An 18239-nucleotide genomic window follows, 5' to 3' on the forward strand; every position below is an offset into this window, starting at 1 on the left:
ATAAATTAAAACCAACATGTATAAAATACACAATGACATCAACATCTAAACTAATTCATTGGTAAAATGGACAGAGCATTAAAAGACAGAATTAGGGAGCATTATTACTATATAGGTAAGACTGATGCAGTGAGTGCTCTCTCTAAGCATGTTTCTAAGACTGATACAACACACTATTTTAAATTCTTAGTAATTGGACAAGTTATGGAAAGTAGTAGAAAGGGAGATATTAAAAATCAAACAGAACAGTTGGAGTCAAAATGGATAGTAAGAATGAGCGGGGATTTTGGGCATGGCCTGAATGATAGGGTTCCACTGAAACCTAAACTTAAGGCTAGAGCCTTGAGGAGAAAATGAATTAGCTTAGATATTGATGTCATTGTGTATTTTATACATATTGGTTTTAATTATTTTATAAAGGGATGTTTTAAACATTTTTCATATACGTCTTTGTAGAGCGTTCTTGTTTTAGTGATAAAACGTTTTTTTATAGTGCTTTTTCCTTTAACTTGTAAATGGTTTGCTACATGTGACTTACTCTAATGGTATTTAAGGAGGGGTTCTGCTACTGTGATTTACATTTGATGAAGTAGTGATACTATGAAAGCGCTTATGTCCTCATTTTGTTTGTGTATTAAAGATGGATTTATCTACAAGCCTTGCCGTCATTAATGGGTCCATCTGCTGTTTCCTGTTTGTTTTGAACATTTTTCTGCAAGGACCCGGATAGTCATTGTGGTTGGTGGTTGTTTTGTTTTGTAATTTAGAGTATATGCTGCACAAGCTAGATGTTTACAGCCAGCTCAGATTCTATTTGGATAGAACAAAAGATTTTAGCAAATCAGACCAGCTTTTTGTTTCATTTTCAGATTCCAGGAAAGGGAGACCAGTGGCCAAAACAACTCTGTCTAAATGGTTATCTGATTGTATCACCTTTGCCTATTCAGCTGCCAATATACCTTTGCAACACACGATTAAAGCTCACTCAACCAGAGCAGTTTCTACATCATTTGCTTTTTCTGCCAGACTTCCTATTGATAATATTTGTGCAGCAGCCACTTGGTCAAAACCTCATACTTTTATCACTCATTACAAAGTTGACAGGGCCTCCTTTGGATCCACGGTCCTGAGAAGTATACTCCCGTGAGCCACCCTAGATTGATGGTGCTTGGGAATGCTACCCATCAGTAAAGAATGAACAGCAAGATTGAACAACTTCACATAAAGAAGTTATTTACTTACCATAACATTCCATGTGAGTTGTTCATCTCACCTTCATTCTTACATCCCTCCCTCCTACCCCCTCCTGGGCTGATAGATGACCGAGATGCTGGTTTCATCCTGGTTACTCAAACCTTTTCCTCCTTTTCTCTCGGAATGCAAGAATGACATATGGTATTAGTATACACAGCAAACAAGATCTGAGGTAATTCACAGGTGCATCATGGGATAGGAACGTAGCTTCAAGCTATTTGAAGACCTTAAGCTTTGCAATTGGCCATATCGGAGCCGAGGGATCGGCTCCGAACCCATCAGTAAAGAATGAAGGCGAGATAAACAACTCACATGGAACGTTATGGTAAGTACATAACTTCTTTTTTCTGACATTGAAAAATAGATTATTTCATTCTTTATTACTTCTATCTTTACGTTTTCATTATTCAAAGCTAAGCCTTCTAACTGCAAAAAACACATTTCGTTTTTTGGTTCCATTGTCATGTTATTAGTTTTTGCAGTTAAAACTATGCCATCTGTTTAGATAACAATCAGGGAACCTGCAAATTTCCCCAAATTAAACCTTCCTCCTGCAACTTTATTGTCATTTCTGATGCCACTGCATTTATCACTTAAAGTAATACACTGCTCATCGGACACCCTTCTTTAACATCACCTGCTATTCTTCTGTATTTACTTAAGCAATTAAACAATATTCTAACATAGCTATTCTCATTAGTGCTTTTAATCAGTTTAGTACCTTTCCTCCTGTTCTATAAGCCTCAAAAGTTCCCCACAACTGCTGATGGATGACTTTTTCAAAGGCTTTTGTTATATCACATACCACCAACTTAACTTCTTCTCCACTACATATTATACCATCTGTTATTTCTTTTATCGGATCCTCTTTATTTGATCAGAATTTAAAAACATCGAACCTCTGATCATCGAAGACCAGAGGATTGAAGTTTTGAAATATCGAACCTTGTGAGATCGCCGTACAGTGTTAAATGGGAAATTTACAGTTCTTTTCACTGTAGTGTGATCTCAGAGTTGGTAGTTTTAAATAGCAGGGGGTGTGGGGGGCCTACAAAAATCTCAAATCAGCAGTTTTCATGTTGTAGATTTTATTTAAAGGTTCGATATTTCAAAACTTCAATCCTCTGGTCTTCGATGATCAGAAGTTCAATGTTTTGGAATTTCGATTAAATGAAGAAGACCCCTTTTATCACCTTCAGCATTTCTTATCCTTGTGTCTGTTTTATATTGTATATGCATTTTACCAAAATCCATTCAATCACTGATGCATATCTTTTTGAAAAATCTTCATAATTATGATCAGTGTTATTAAATTTAATCTGTCACCAGTTCACAATATCTGCCTTATCATTCTTTTCTTATACAAACCTTATTACACCTTTGCATATCTTTTCAGTAACTATTTCTAATTCCTAGTCCATTCCATCCATCCATTCATTCATCACAAATGCTAAAAGTAGGGTCTTGAGTCATATTCTTTTAGAAACTAATCTAATCTATCCAAATAGGGACTAATTGCTCTTTCACTTGTCGCAGTGTATTATTCAGCTTTTCTACTGTTATATCGTTTTCTAACCTTTTATACAATTCTTTCACTATGTTTTTTAAATCCCATTTAAATTCTATACACCTGCATGCAGTGCATGTATCTTCTTGACATACTCCTCCATTATCTTCACAGTTCATCCTGTTTATATTTCTCCTGCCCGTTTTGATCTTTCAACACTTTATTACTCCTTTCTTACAACATTTGTCATGAAGGTAGACTTCCTTTTAAATAATCTTTGCATAAAGAATTCCTATGCCTTCCCATGTTTTTTTCATAACTGCAAATTCTCTGTCATTTATTTTTAATTTGTTATGAAAGTATTTCACTAAATTCTGATACTACTTTCCTTTCTTTTATATGCTGTTTTTCTACCTCCATATATACTTTCATATGTTTTCTTACCAAATTTACCCACCAGAGTGTTAAAAAGATACAAAAATGCCTCTTTGCCATTTGCTCAGACCATGACTGTTTTAATAGATAGGAACCTGTTTTCCTGTAAGCTTTTTATACCTTTCAATTATTTTAAAATATCTTCACATTGTCTGATATTCACCCATATTGCCAAATGATTTGTAAAGTCAGTTACTTTAGACACAATCATACTATTTCATATCTTCCTAAAAAATGGCATAGTATACCTCTGTTCTAAAAGCTGCCCTGAAAGTTTCTTTAAGGTTTTTCATTGCCAGACTTCCACTGTCCACATTTTTGCCGTTCCTGACAAACTCTCCTGTATTTAACAAATACATAGCTAATATCTCTGCATTTTAATTTTTGAGTAGGTTCATACGTACATAAGTGTTTACTAGGCTAATGACCACAAGAGCCGTTTTAAGCCTAGCAGTGCAGCTCAAATCTCTGACAAGTTCTGATACCCTTGATAAATGTAAGCAGGGGCTTGGGAGCCGAAACATTTACAAGCTAGGGCTTGTGTCCATTAGAGACACAGGTGCCAAACCACGGATGGAATTCCCTGTTCCCCAACCAATTGTCCAAGTTGCACTTGAATTGGGTTAGGGAGGAACTCGGCTTCACATGGATGGGAGCCTGTTCCAGAGAATTGGGTAGTCTCTGGGATGCATGCCTGTCTCTCTAGCAGGTCCTATTTATATCACAGGCAAGGTTCAAGTCCTTAGAATGGGTAATTCTGGTGCTGTTTGTTTTGTGGATATGCAGGAGGTCTATCAGAGTGGGGTCTGACAATACCCTGTATGTCAGGCATAGATCTCTCCTCAGAAGCCTGTAGGAGATAGAATAAAGGGATAGAGCCTTGAGGCGGTCTGCACAGGACATTTTACTTAAGCCCTGTATTCTTTTAGTGAGGAACCTCTGCGAACGTTCCATTTGTTGGATATGCCTAGTTAGGTACATACCAAAGGGGGCATTGTACTCAATGATAGGTCTGATGAATGCTGAATAAAGTGGAATAATGAATTCCTTGGACTTAGATGCCATACCATTGTTTATAATTTGTGCAACATAGAATGATTTCCTCACTATTGTAGACAAAGGCTAGATTACTATGTGTGTGTGTGTGTCCCTAAGTCCCTGACTACTGGGTCAACTCTATGGGGTGTGTTGTCAATATGATAGTTACCAGAGTGGATGACTTCCCGAAGGATACTATTATGCATTTCTTGGTATTTAGTTTTACTTCATGGCTCTGACACTAGTTGTTTCTTTGTCAGCCCCTCCTGGAGAACATTTGTGTCAGTGTGGGATTCAGTGACAGCTCCTAATTTGCAATCATCTGCAAATTTAATCAGCCAGAGACCACTGACATTGGCCTTGACTTCAGAGAAGTAAATGCCAAAAAGGAGCAGTCCAAAGACTGATCCCTGGGACTTGTGACTGGCCTGTTCGTAGAGGTTAATAATATAGCTATTCCTGAACAGAAATTAGGACCAAGATACCAAAGCATTGTTTTACTCCATATTGTTTTTTGTTTGTTTGAATTCTTACATCTTTTGGCGCAAGTCTAATATCTATTAAACATACAAAATCTATATTCAACTGCATATGTCACTGTTTTTTATACATTTTTGTAGCATCACTCTTCACACAAGTCACATTTATTTGTACTAATCCAATGTCCAGACTAACCACCCCTAATTTCTCAAGGCATTATTGCAATTACTGTACAAACTAGTTACTTGTCTGTTAACTTCTAAGACAGTGTATAACCTATTAACTTTTTTAAGTCAAGTAAAACAAAAGTATTTCTCTTATACTATATTGTCAGCAAAATATTTGCATGGCTAACCATAGCCGAAATGTATCATAATTCTGCTTACAGAAATGTAACAAAATGCAATGTATAGGATGATTACCTACACATTCACCTGTATTTCTAAATGTCTCATATTATATATGATAGTGTGTTTATTTTGTTTCCTGGAGCTTTTCTCCCCGGGCCTCCACTGAAAATGGACATATATCCAGTTGAACTAGCCAGGTCAACAAATGTAAAATAAAATAAAAATAAATAAAATGTTATGCTTTTCCTTCATTTTTTTAAGTTTGACTGATTTTCTTGTGTCCTTTTTGTGTACTTAACTCTGTCTACAGTGGAGTATGTTTTGATTTTTTTCATTTCCCTTTTTCATTGCAAACCCTCTTTTTTTTATCCGCTTCTAGTAATACAAATCTGTTTTTAAGCGGTGGTGGTGCTGCGGTCGCCTCACAGTAAGACGTTGTCCTGTTTGATTCTCAGCTAGAGCGTCTTCTGTGTGGAGATGTGCATGAATGGGTGTACCTTTGTTGAAGGTTGTGCGTCAGAGCCGGCAACTCGGCACGTAAAAATCTACTGCCAATCATTAGCGGAGCGGAGTTCCGCTGTGGCGACCCCTAACCGGGAAAAGCCGAGAGACACAACATATACAAGTTACCTGTTACCACTTACTGAGATCACAGTTTGCCTTGCATTGCATCTTCTAGTCCTTAAAATACAAATCATTATTCCAGTGAATGCTTTTATAAAGACATTCTCACTAGTTCAACACTTCCATATAACTATTGAATTAAAATGAAATGTACTGGTTTAAATGTAGAGAAAGCTAAAATATCTGATCATAAATTTTCCAGCTGTGCATTTGCATTTTGTTGTGTAGAATGGAAACTGTTGCAGAACGCAATGCTGAGTATGATGTATGGAACAGTGTGAGCTTGATTTTTGTATAGGACAGTAGTTTCACAGTTGCAGAATAAGTTTATATATAAACCGCACCTTATGAATATATGGTAGGCTATTGAATCTGCCTTCTCTCGTTCAGATGTCACATTAATGAAACTATTTTAATATGGTGTTCGTGTCTGTCAGGCTAAACAATTTCAGGATTTTATAGATGCAGTTGTGTATTATGCATAATATCTACACAAGTTTGCATTATAAAAAGCCTTTACACATTGTGCTTGAAAATTCCTAAAAGGAAACTTCATATAGCCTTTGTATTTGTAACTGATCAAGTAATTCAGCAAGAGGAAGAAAAATGTGAGCAGTAATTATGCAAATGAGCCTTTCTGAGATTATCAGGCATTATAATATTGTAAACTGGAGGCTCAAATTATATTCATATAAGGCTTTTGAATGCAGTGTGTCCTGACTGATCAGAACATAAAACAATTGTACTGCTTGCTAATTCTCCTAATTAATTGCAGAATGCTCAAACAACAGTTAATTTTGAGCTAAATGAGTTTACATTTATCTTATACGCATCTTTCAGCTAGCCAGAATTGTGTGAAATTTCCAGATTTTTATGTCATTTTTGCTGTGCTCCTTATAACATTTGTGGTATTCTGGCAAATCATTAAGGAATGAAGTCACTAAATAATGATAGATATTTGGGTTTCAAACTTTATATCCTTAAACATGCATGCAAATGTAAAACCTGTTATTCTTATCAACTTTAAATGTTTCTGAACAAAATATTTAAAATCATTCCATGATTTTGAACCATTGGCCCTCCATTATTTTTGGTTTTGTCCAGATTCCTTGTGCGAAGAGGTTGAGAGGTATGCTCTAAAACCAAATTTTTTATGAAATTGATTGTTTATGAGGTAGATTTGTTCTTTGCTAATGTAAAAAATGTGTTGTCATTCAGGAATCCTATCTCACCAAGGCTTTGTTTTTTGTTTCTTTCTGCAGGTGTACTGGCGGTTCTGATCCCTCGTCTGGACATTGTCATCTCCCTTGTTGGCTCTGTTAGTAGCAGTGCACTTGCTCTGATCATTCCACCTCTTTTGGAAATCGCCACTTTCTATGGGGAAGGCTTGAGTGGATGGGCTATAGCTAAGGACATTCTCATAAGCCTTTTTGGGATTATTGGATTTGTGGTGGGAACCTATGTCTCCATCTGGGAACTTGTGTCTCCAGCAGCTCCTAGTACATAAATTGTAGCCTTTGCTGTCCTTACTGCACTGAACTGTTCTGAGCTCATTACTGTGGTTAAGTATTACCGGGCATTTTTGCACTTTAACAGTGCCACCAATAAGGTGATTTTTTGTGACACTTTTCTTCACTTGTCTTCACTCTCCATCAGGTTTTTACAATATTTTTGAGCTATTGTGTAAACAAAATCAACTAAATAACACTTCTTAAAAATTATGTTTACTAGTACATAGTTTGTGTATCTTTTAAAGAGACAACAAAAGAGGTACTGTAAGTTTTAAATTAGAAAAAGGGACATTTTAGCAAAAAGTGAATTATCTGCTTTTCATCTGTTACCATTTTTATAAAGTGTAGGGTCTTTACCTTTCATTGATATAGCTGATACCGATTGTGAGAAGGCAGCTAAGTTTTATCTTTTTCATGCACTTTACAGCTTTATTTCTACATAATTATATGTATTTATGTCCAGGTACCTTACATCTTGATTGAGTTACATATTTGTTAATGGCTATCACACCATTTCTGTATTGCCAGACCACACATACATGCATACAGTCAATGGACAGTGCCCTGCTTGACAGTATTCACCAGTCCCTGTTCCCTCTTTCTGAAAGGTACTGGCTACAAAAACTGCACAACAGCCTGCAACTGGACCTCTCTTGCAGTTATGATAAGTAACAATAGATGTAAACAATATCGGATATGGAAAGAAACACAATTTATACTTTTGTGCCATTGATTCATTGTAACAAATAACAATTAAAGCTAATTATTCCAGGAAAAGTGATGGCAGTTTGTTGCATTCATTCATGGAATTCATGGGCTGGTAGTGAAACACCAGCACTCATACTGAGGTCAGTGTGCCAGCTGGAAAACATTTTTATGTTGATGTCAGTAAGGAAGCCTGTCTGAAAAGTATAACTACCAAGATGAACCATCTAAACGCTGCACTTCCAAGGGATACTTTCACTAGTTGTATGCTTACTAGTTCTGAATCTTGTTTTAAACTGAGTACCTTGTCATACAGCTGACAGACTTCTGTCACTTGACTTACTATTTTAAAAAGCTAGCACTGGCTTTTAAGCATGTTTACATTTCAGAATAAAGTTATGGTATGAGTGATACCAAAATACTATTGATAGCATTATATGTGTGTGACGACCATGCCCTGGCCCCCAGCAATCAAGGCGCCTCAATCCTCACCACTAACACCAGGGAGGTTGTCTCATAGAAGAGAAAAGGATAACTAATACACACAGTAAAGTACAATTTCCTTTAAGTGCACACAGAGATCACAGTCAAGTTCAGGGGCTGGTTGCTCCTTTGCTCACCAGGACCCCAGTAAGACTCCCCACTGACACAGCTATTGGGTCCAGGTCTCAGACTAGCTGGGCAAGCTAGAACCTCCAGTACCCCCTCTGTCCAACCAGTGCTTCGTGTCCCTTCCAAGTAGCTGACACAACACACACACACTTTGAGATAAGTATTTATACAACTTCACAGACACTACTGGGAAAGGCTGACACAGATTCTCCAGCTGTGTCCCTTTACCCAGATCATACGGTAGTAATCCCTGCCACCACCCAGTTAATTATCAGCTAATAAAAGGCCTTTAAAAGGGTGTCCAATTAATTCTGTGCAGTATTATAATCCAATGGTAATATGACTAATCAGTCTCAAGGCTTAGTGGAAGGGCTTATTACAAGAAACTCTATAAATATATAATGTACTCTAAAACATACTTTATCTCTTCATAAACCAGCCACAGGTAGAAAATTTAAAAAAATATTTAATAATAAATAATTAAAACACACTCCAAAACTACTACACCGCAAGAGGTATCTAAGAGTTCAGAGATCACACAAAAACTTAAAATAATACAGTAGGACAGGTCGATTTCAAAGAAAAATTCCTAATTAATCTTTACTAGCTTTAACTATTCCTACAAAAAATCACAGTGCTAAAACTTACATGTGAGCATAAGGCAGAGTGCTGATAAGTTTGGATATCAAGATCAAAATGCTTTCAGTCTCTTGTGAGAAATAGTATTTTAACATTACTAACAAAGATGTCTCTAAAGCCCTCCCAAATTACATCATTTTTGACACTTAGGTTTTCCCAGTATTCATATTGCATCATCTTAACACCTGGTCTGAGTTCTCAGGCCACAAACTGTATTATTTAGCAATCTAACACCTGCTCAGAAACTTAAAACAATACAAGGCATCTCACATATACACTCTAGCAGAAACTAGAGCAATAAAGCACCTTCCATATGTAAATTCTGGTCATAAACTTTAGCCTTAAAACAATGGGCATGAAACCTTCATCCAGACGCACTGGAGCAGAATTCTAATATAAAAGGGTCACAACATGCTTCACTGGGCCAGTAGAGTGCAATGCTGACACATATTTTGCAGTTCCACATTTCACAGTATTCTTTTACACTCAAGAAACATGCCTGTACTTTGCATTTATTTACAAATGCCAGAATTATATATTGAGTTCTATTTGACTAGGCTGGCAGCCTTCAGCCATCTCTCCCCAATCGTCATACCCCCCTCCCCCCTCCCCCGGGGAACTCAAGCAAGTTTTTCAAGTGCCCCTTGAGAAACATCGCTTGAGAGTGTCAGGTCTATCTGGGTGTACTTCACCCCATTCCCTGTCTTGAGAACCCATCTGCATTGGCATTGCTACTCCCACTGCAGTGCTGCACTGACATATCATATGCTTGCAACCTCAGACTCCATCTTAATAACTGGGTATTTTGCCGACTGGCTCTGTTTAACCATGTTAGAGGGTTGTGATCTGTCATCAAAGTGAATTTTCTTCCATACAGATAAGGCTGAAGTGTTTGTGGTGCCCACACTATAGCTAGACATTCCTTTTCTACCGCTGCATAGCATTCCTCCCTGGGTTGGAGCCTACGACTGACATAAACCACTGGGTGCTGTTCTCCCTCTGAAGAAATCTGGCTAAGTACAGCCCCCACCCCATAGTTTGAAGCATCCACCTGCACAACAAAGTCTTTGCTGTAGTCTGGACTGGCTAACACAGGGGGTCCTCCCAAAGCTTCCTTAAGCTTCTGAAATGCCTGCTCACATGCTGGGGTCCACACTACCTTATCTGGCCTGCTCTTCCTTGTCAGGTCTGTCAGGGGGAGCAGCTATGGTACTGTAATTGGGAACAAACTTTCTGTAGTATCCTGCTGTCCCCAAGAATGTCCTCACCTGCTTTTTGGTAACTGGTGCAGGCCATACCTGAATAGTTTCCACTTTGGCAGGTTCTGGCCTTATCTTACCACTCCCCACTCTGTGTCCTAGGTAGGAGACCTCTGCCATACCCACCTGACATTTGCTCGGCTTAATGGTCAACCCTGCCCTCTGTAGTCTGCCCAGCACCTCCCTGACATGCTGAAGGTGCTCTTGCCAGGAATGGCTGTAAATAGCAATATCATCCATGTAAGCAAGGGCAAACCCTCCTGCTCCTGCTAAAATATGATCTACCACCCACTGGAAAGTCGCTGGGGCATTTTGCATCCCAAAGGGCATCTTTGTGAACTTATACAAGCCAAAAGGAGTCACAAAGGCTGACTTCTCTCTAGCACTGGGAGTCAAGGGCACCTGCCATTAACCCTTGGTAGGTTCAGTGGTTGTAAGAGACTTAGCCCCACCCAGCTGCTCTAGAGCCTCATCTCTCCTAGGCATGGGGTAAGCATCTGCCTCTGTGTGACTATTGAATTTCCTGTAATCCACACAGAACCTGGTGCTACCATCCTTCTTTGGCACCAGTACCACTGGGGAGGCCCAGGGACTGTTGGACTCCTGAATCACTCCTAGTTCCAACATCTCCTGTACCTCTTCCCTCAGAGTCTGCTTGACTCTCTCAGGCACCCTATAAGGGCCCTGCCTGATAGGCCTTTGGGGTCCCGTATCCACCTGGTGCTGCACCAGGTGGTGCTCCCTGGTTTCCCAGTGAACATGCTCCCAAACTCCTGCAACACTGCTCGGGTTTCTCTAACCTGGGCAGGACATTGCTACACCTTCTACCGAGGTGTCAGCCCGAGCCTCACTGAGGTGATCAGTCACAAGATCTCTCTCAGACTCCTCCTGCAATCCACTGCAAATGGTCAGCACAAGGGCATCCCCATCATGGTAAGGTTTCATCATGTTAACATGGTACATTTTGTGCCCTTGCCATCTGTCTAGCACTTCCATCATGGTAGTTAACATCACTTACCTTTCTTACTACCTTGTAGGGTCCCTCCCATGCTGCCTGCAACTTGTGTCTGACAGGAATGAGAACCATCACCTGCTGCCCTACAGCATACTCTCTAGCATTCCTGTCATACCACACCTTTTCCTGTTGTTGGGCTTCTGACAGGTTCTCCTTGGCCAGGTCCATGAGTTCCCTGAGCCTTGTCCTGAGGGTTAAGACGTATGCCACAACAGACTCCTTGTGAGACTCGCACTCACCGTCCCACTCATCTCGAATTAAATCTAGAGGTCCCCTCACCCTGTGCCCATACAGTAACTCAAAGGGTGAAAAACCTGTGCATTCCTGGGGAACCTCTCTGTAAGCAAACAACAGATGGGGCAAATATTTATCCCACTCCCTCTTAAACTGATCTGCAAATGCCTGTAGCATGGACTTGATTGTAGAGTTTAACCTGTCAACAAGACCATTAGTCTGGGGATGGTAGGGGGTGGTCTTCATCTGCTTCTCCCCACAGGACTTCCACAGACAAGCCAGCAGGTCTGACATAAAATTGGCACCTCTGTCATACAGTATTTCCTTTGGGAAACCTACCCTGATGAAAATCTTTAGCAAACCATTTGCCACCTTCTCGGCCTCAATGGAGGACAAAGCCGCTGCTTCAGGGTATCATGTAGCATAATCTACAATCACTAGGATATACTTTTTCCCTCTGGAACTTGGGGTACTCAGAGGACCTACAGTATCCATAGCTACCCTCTGAAATGGCTCCTCAATCACAGGCAAAGGCTACAAAGGAGCTCTCACCTTGTCTCCTGCCTTGCCTGCCATTTGGCACTGCTCACAGGTCCTGCACTACCCTGTTACATCTCTGGAAATTCCATGCCAATAGAAGTTTTGCATAATATGCCTCTTTGTACGTTTTATGCCCATATGACCTGCAAAGGGAATATCATGGGCTATGGCTAGAAGTGCCAGATGATAAGCACTAGGCACTGCCAACTGCTGTACTCTCTCACCTTCTAGCCCTCCCTCAGAGGTCCACTCTCTGTACAGTAACCCTTTGTTCCAGTATACAGATTCCCCCTTCCCTTGAGAATCAGGTGCCTCCCTAGCTACCTGCCTCAGGCCTTGCAGTGTAGGGTCTGAGAGCTGAGCCTGTCTCAGCTCTCTCCTTATAACCCTTCCCAGCTCCCCTTCCACAGGACGTCTGGTATCCTCTGACAGTGGTGCCTCACTGTCAGCCTGGGTACTACTGTTCACCTCTACCTTTGCAGTTACCCTGTCCAAGGGGACGTCAGTACCCACAAGCAGCTGTGGCTCACATCCAGTCTCACTGCTACACCGTAGCTCACTCCCTGAAGTAACCACCTCAGCAGTCCTGGCTGCAAGTATGCAGTCTGTCTGGGTCTCCCCCAAGCTACCAGACCCACATGCTTGTCTCCTAGCCTTACTGCATGTAACTGCATAAGTACATAGTACTGCCTCATCCAAATCCTTCCCTCTCAGGACATCTGCAGGATGGTAGTTCCATACCCCTGTTGTCTCAAGACACCCACTGTTGGCATTTTGTCTTTCCCACTTACTGGCTCCCTCAACTTTGGCTCCCCAACTTGCCTCCGTGGACATCTGTATGCCACATGGCCCCACTTGTTACATTCAAACATTTAACCCTAGCTTCTGGACGTGTCCGTGGACTAGTGGCTTCCCCTACTACTGGTGGATTCTGTTGGGGCAGTCTTTGCTGCCCACCATGGATTTCTTTATTTCCATGAGCAGTACTGGGGGTCCCTTTCCTGTGCAGGGCTGCCCTGCTTGCTAGGTATAGGTCTCCCCTCTTCCACAACTCCTCTGAAGTAGCACACTGTCTATCAGCTAACCAGATCCTCATGTCCTCAGGCAAAGTGCTAAGGGCTTGTTCCCTTACCAAAAGGTCTGCCAGCCTTTCAAAAGTGGTGATCTGACATCCACTCACCCAGCTATGAAAATAAGTGCTCAGTTCAACAACATATTCACATACATTTTCATCTGCCTTGCATTTATGCTCATAAATCTTTTTCCTATACATTTCAGGTGTTAGCTTAAAACATTCTAATAAATGTCTTTTTACAGCAGTATAATCAAAACAGTCAGTGTCATGCATTTTTGCTAAAGTTGTTACAGCTTTACCATGGAGTAAGGGGGTCAGGAACCGTACCCAGAGCCCTTGGTCAACTTCATACTGTTTACATACCCGCTCAAACATATGAATGAAGCTATCAAAATTATCCCCCTCTTTAAACTGTGAAAGAAATTTACTGACCTTTTGTGCTTTTGGGGTCCGGTTACTCTCTTCCCCATTACCTCCATGACTCTGGCGAAGAGTCAGCATTTCCTCTCATGCCTCCTCTGCCGTTAATTTTCCTCAGCTTGTAGACTCCTCATTTTCTCTGCCGCTTCTAGTTCCATATGGCTGGCCTCCAACTCAAGTCTCTTTAGCTCCAGCTGGATTTTTAAGTCCACTGCAGAAAGGTTGAGCTGTCCATTCTCTGAGGATATTGTATCTCCACTGTCAGTCTGATTGTCCTCCAAGCTCCTGTTTTCTGATGCAGCTGTAACCAAGGCTGCCATCAGGTCTGCTTTAGTCAGGTTTCCATGCACCAGTCCCCTAGCCTGGCACATCTCTGCCAGCTGGCTCCTTGTCAGCTTTCCATACTCCTCTGCTGACAATGCTGCCTGCTCACCCTGACTAACACTAAGCTAACAAAAGAAATAAAACAATTGTGATCTGAACTCTGAGTATACACTGTGTGGTTGTTTTAGAGTACAAAACACTTTCAGAGGTCACTGTACATAAGCTACAGGAATTTTCTCTACCCACACCACTACAAGCCAATTAGTATGTGAAGTAGATCCCACCACTGCCAAACACTTGTGATGACCGTGCCCTGGCCCAGCAATCAAGGAGCCTCAATCCTCACCACTAACACCAGGGAGGTCATCTCATAGAAGAAAAAAGGATAACTAATACACACAGTAAAGTACAAGTTCCCTTAAGTGCATACAGAGATCACAGTCAGTCTGGGGCTGGTTGCTCCTTTGCTCACCAGGTCCCCAGTAAGACTCCCCACTGGCACAACTGTAGGGTCCATGTCTCAGCCTAGCTGGGCAAGCTAGAACCTCCAGTACCCTCTCTGTCCAACCAGTGCTTTGTGTCCCTGCCAAGTAGCTGACACAACACACACACACACACACACACACACTTTGAGATAAGTATTTATACAACTTCACAGACACTCCTGGAAAAGGCTGACACAGATTCTCCAGCTGTGCCCCTTTACCTAGACCATACAGTAGTAATCCCTGCCACCACTCAGTTAATTATCAGCTACTAAAAGGCCCTTAAAAGGGTGTCCAATTATTACAGTGCAATATTATAATCCAATGGTAGTATGACTAACCTGTCTCAAGGCTTATTGGAAGGGCTTATTACAATAAATGCTATAAATATATAATGTCCTCTAAAGTATACTTTATCTCTACATAAACCAGCCACAGGTAGAAGGGTTTAAAAATATTTAATAATAAATAATTAAAACAGACTCCAAAGCTACTACACCACAGAGATATCTGAGAGTTCAGAGATCACACAGAAACTTAAAATAATACAGCAGGCCAGGTCTGATTTCAAAGAAAAATACCTAATTAATCTTTACTTGTTTGTTTTTTCTTTCGGCTTTTCCCAGTTAGGGGTCACCACAGCGGAACTCCGGTCCGCTAATGATTGGCCGTCGATTTTTATGGTGCCAAGGTGCCAGCCCGATGCCCAACCTTCAACGAAGGCACGCCCATTCACGCATGTCTTTCGAACACCACTCTACCACGGGGAGAATATACAGACTCCACACAGAAGGTGCTCCAGCCAAGAATCGAACGGGAGAACCTCTTACTGTGAGGCAACAGCATTACCACTGCACCATCGTGGCTTCACCTAATTAATCTTTACTAGCTTTAACTATTCCTACAAGAAATCACAGTGCTAAAACTTACATGTGAGCATAAGGCAGAGTGCTGATAAGTTGGATATCAAGATCAAAATGCTCTCAGTCTCTTGTGAGAAATAGTATTTAAACATTACTAATAAATATGTCTCTAAGGCCCTCCCAAATTACATCATTTCTGACACTTAGGTTTTCCCAGTATTCATATTGCATCATCTTTAACACCTGGTCTGAGTTCACAGGCCACAAACTGCATTATTTAGCAATCTAACATCTGCTCAGAAACTTACAACAATACAAGGCATTTTACATATACACTCTAGCAGAAACTAGAGCAATAAAGCACCTTCCACATGTAAATTCTGGTCCCAAACTTTAGCCTTAAAACAATGGGCATGAAACCTTCATCCAGATGCACTAGAGCCGAATTCTAATATGAAAGGGTCACAACATGCTTCACTGGGCCACTAGAGTGCAATGTTGTCACATATTTTGCAGTTCCACATTTCACAGTATTCTTTTACACTCAAGAAACATGCCTGTATTTTACATTTATTTACAAATGCCAGAATTATATATCAAATTCTATTTGGCTAGGCTGGCAGCCTTTGCCCATCTCTCCCCAATTGTCACAATGTGTTAAGTGTTGGGAAAGAAGAAAGGAAAGCAGGTTGTTTGATGTGGAAGTTTTTATTTTCACCTAAGAGAAACACTGATGTTTTCTTCAATTGTAGCTATTCTAATATTTTGGGAATATGTCCTTGTTTCACTGTTTTTTGTTTTTCTTTTTAAGCACAAAAGTAAAGGACTGCACCTGCATTGTCATATAACAAACATATACAATAAGTTACTCAAGCAGCACACACAGCTTATTTAACCCCTTTAATGTGTTAACTTTTCAGTTAAAAGACAGGAGAAATGCAGACAAAATGTGTAATCCAAGCACTTAAGCTAACACAGAATTTTTATTCAAGAAAGAGAAGTAACAGGCCGACTTTGTTGATTATTAACTGCAGACGTGTGTTTACTACCAGAGAAAAGGGTATTGGTCTGTTTAGTCAACAAATTAGCAATGAGGTTTTAAAAATGGGTAACTCATCTTTGGTAGTTGCTGAGGCTACTTGCATGCATTTTATTAGTTAGCACACTATACTGTTGAGTAAATAAACATGGTATGATAAAAGCTTTCTTGAAAGCACTGAAGTATGAGAGAATGATTTGTGCATCTCTACATGTGGGGGAAGAGTTACTGGTCATAAGACATTTGTGTACGTTGATTATAAAATGGATGTCTGAGCTATTATAAAATAGATTTTTGCAAGTGAGTAAAGTCAGACTAAAACTGTCTCCATCATTCACTGGCTACTTCTGCTTCTACCAAATTCATTTTAAACAGAAATGAATTATATACAAGTTTTGTACTATTTTGTTGTGTCATCTTGTTGGTACAGAGGAAGGTATGTGTGATGCTAGCAGCTTGGGTTCTGTAATGGGCATGGTTGCTGGTGGCGTCAGATGGGAAAATGCCTGGCAGTTTACTACTATATTCCTGCTATAAAAGCTGGATGGGTGGGTCAAATAACTGTCCAAAGAATCAGCAAGGAGTTGGTCCCAACACTTGACTGCTCAGCTGTATTTGTCATATCTAGCTGTTCAAAAGTATGTTTGCCATGTCAGAAAACCTGCTTGTTTCAATGTGTTGCAGTAGGTCAGAGTTGTTGTGATTAGGTTTGAGATTTGGGGGGTGGGGTCTTCTGTTTTAATTTGTTGTCCCATCTGCCTAAGTTGGAGGTAGATTTAAAAGACCCTACTGCACTTAAGAAAAAGTGCAGTGCAAGTTCTGCTATACCCTGTCCAAATTTCTCCTAATAACTGCCACCTCAGGTCTCCACTGAAAAGAGGTCACTTGCCTTGTGGGACTAACACAGTCAGCAAAAAATAAATGAGTGGTGTTTGAGACAAAGCTTATCCAGTTTTGTTTTGATTGTTTAATGCTTTTTCCCCAATATGTATGTATATTGGTGTGTGTGTGTGTGTGATGAACAAATGTTTAAGTTTTGAAAATGAAAATGTGAATTGTAGCACTTGGCAGAAATACTAGTGCTTAAATAGCTGCCTCCCTTATTCCACTGACTGTAATATTGAAATCAGAAGTTAAAATTAGCTGTATTAATACTAAGCAGCAAAATAAAATTCACCATTGAGCACTTCTCCAAAATTACCAGGCTGTTTCTGTCCCTAGCATTTAAATCCATGTATACAATTAGGGATAAATGTTGGAGATCCTGGAAACACAATCCATCCTCAGAAAACCAACAACACTTCATAGAGCTTAAAGATCTACCGAAAAGGCCATTTGAGGGAATACAGACAACCTCCTATGGCACCAACAACACACACTCAAAAATAACACAAACAATTGTGGCACCTTGTCAATAGTATTATGTAACCTTTACATCAAAAATGCTCTGACAAATCAAACACCATTACCACCAGGCCCATCTACCAGTACACAATTTCCTAAAGGATTTCTCCTGCCTGCTGTGCACTCCCAAAATTCCCCAACAACCTACCTCACCCCATTCTGTACTTCTGTTAAAAAAAAAAGCTTTCAATCAAATATCTTCAGATTCCCCTACTGTTTTAGATAACCTGCTTCCTGGGTTTATCCTTCTCTGTAATGAACACATTATTCTATTAGTCCTCCACCTACATAACCTGTGTATCACAAACATTATGCCTGCAATATGAAAAGTAGCCATTGCTAAACAATTACCAAAAATTTGACAAAAGATGCAAAATAGTTCAGGCCAATATCTGTATGTCCAACCTTAGGAAATACCTGGAAAAA

At 40.2% G+C, this 18239-nt stretch overlaps 1 protein-coding gene across 6 annotated transcripts in view; it reads left to right on the forward strand.

The window, feature by feature from the left end:
- Nucleotides 1–7976, forward strand: part of LOC122799976 (proton-coupled amino acid transporter 1-like) — a 1348908-nt gene extending 1340932 nt beyond the window's left edge. For all 6 annotated transcript variants that reach the window (XM_044069408.1, XM_044069412.1, XM_044069406.1 and 3 more), the window contains one exon: nt 6951–7976. In XM_044069408.1, the coding sequence (XP_043925343.1) occupies nt 6951–7195 (245 nt within the window). In that variant the 3' untranslated portion in view covers nt 7196–7976. The remainder of the gene's footprint in view (nt 1–6950) is intronic.
- The last annotated feature ends 10263 nt before the right edge of the window (nt 7977–18239 follow it).

The sequence above is a fragment of the Protopterus annectens genome, chromosome 4.part0 (assembly GCF_019279795.1).
Source record: "Protopterus annectens isolate FY-2018-M chromosome 4.part0, PAN1.0, whole genome shotgun sequence".
NCBI classification, from domain to species: Eukaryota; Metazoa; Chordata; order Ceratodontiformes; family Protopteridae; genus Protopterus; species Protopterus annectens.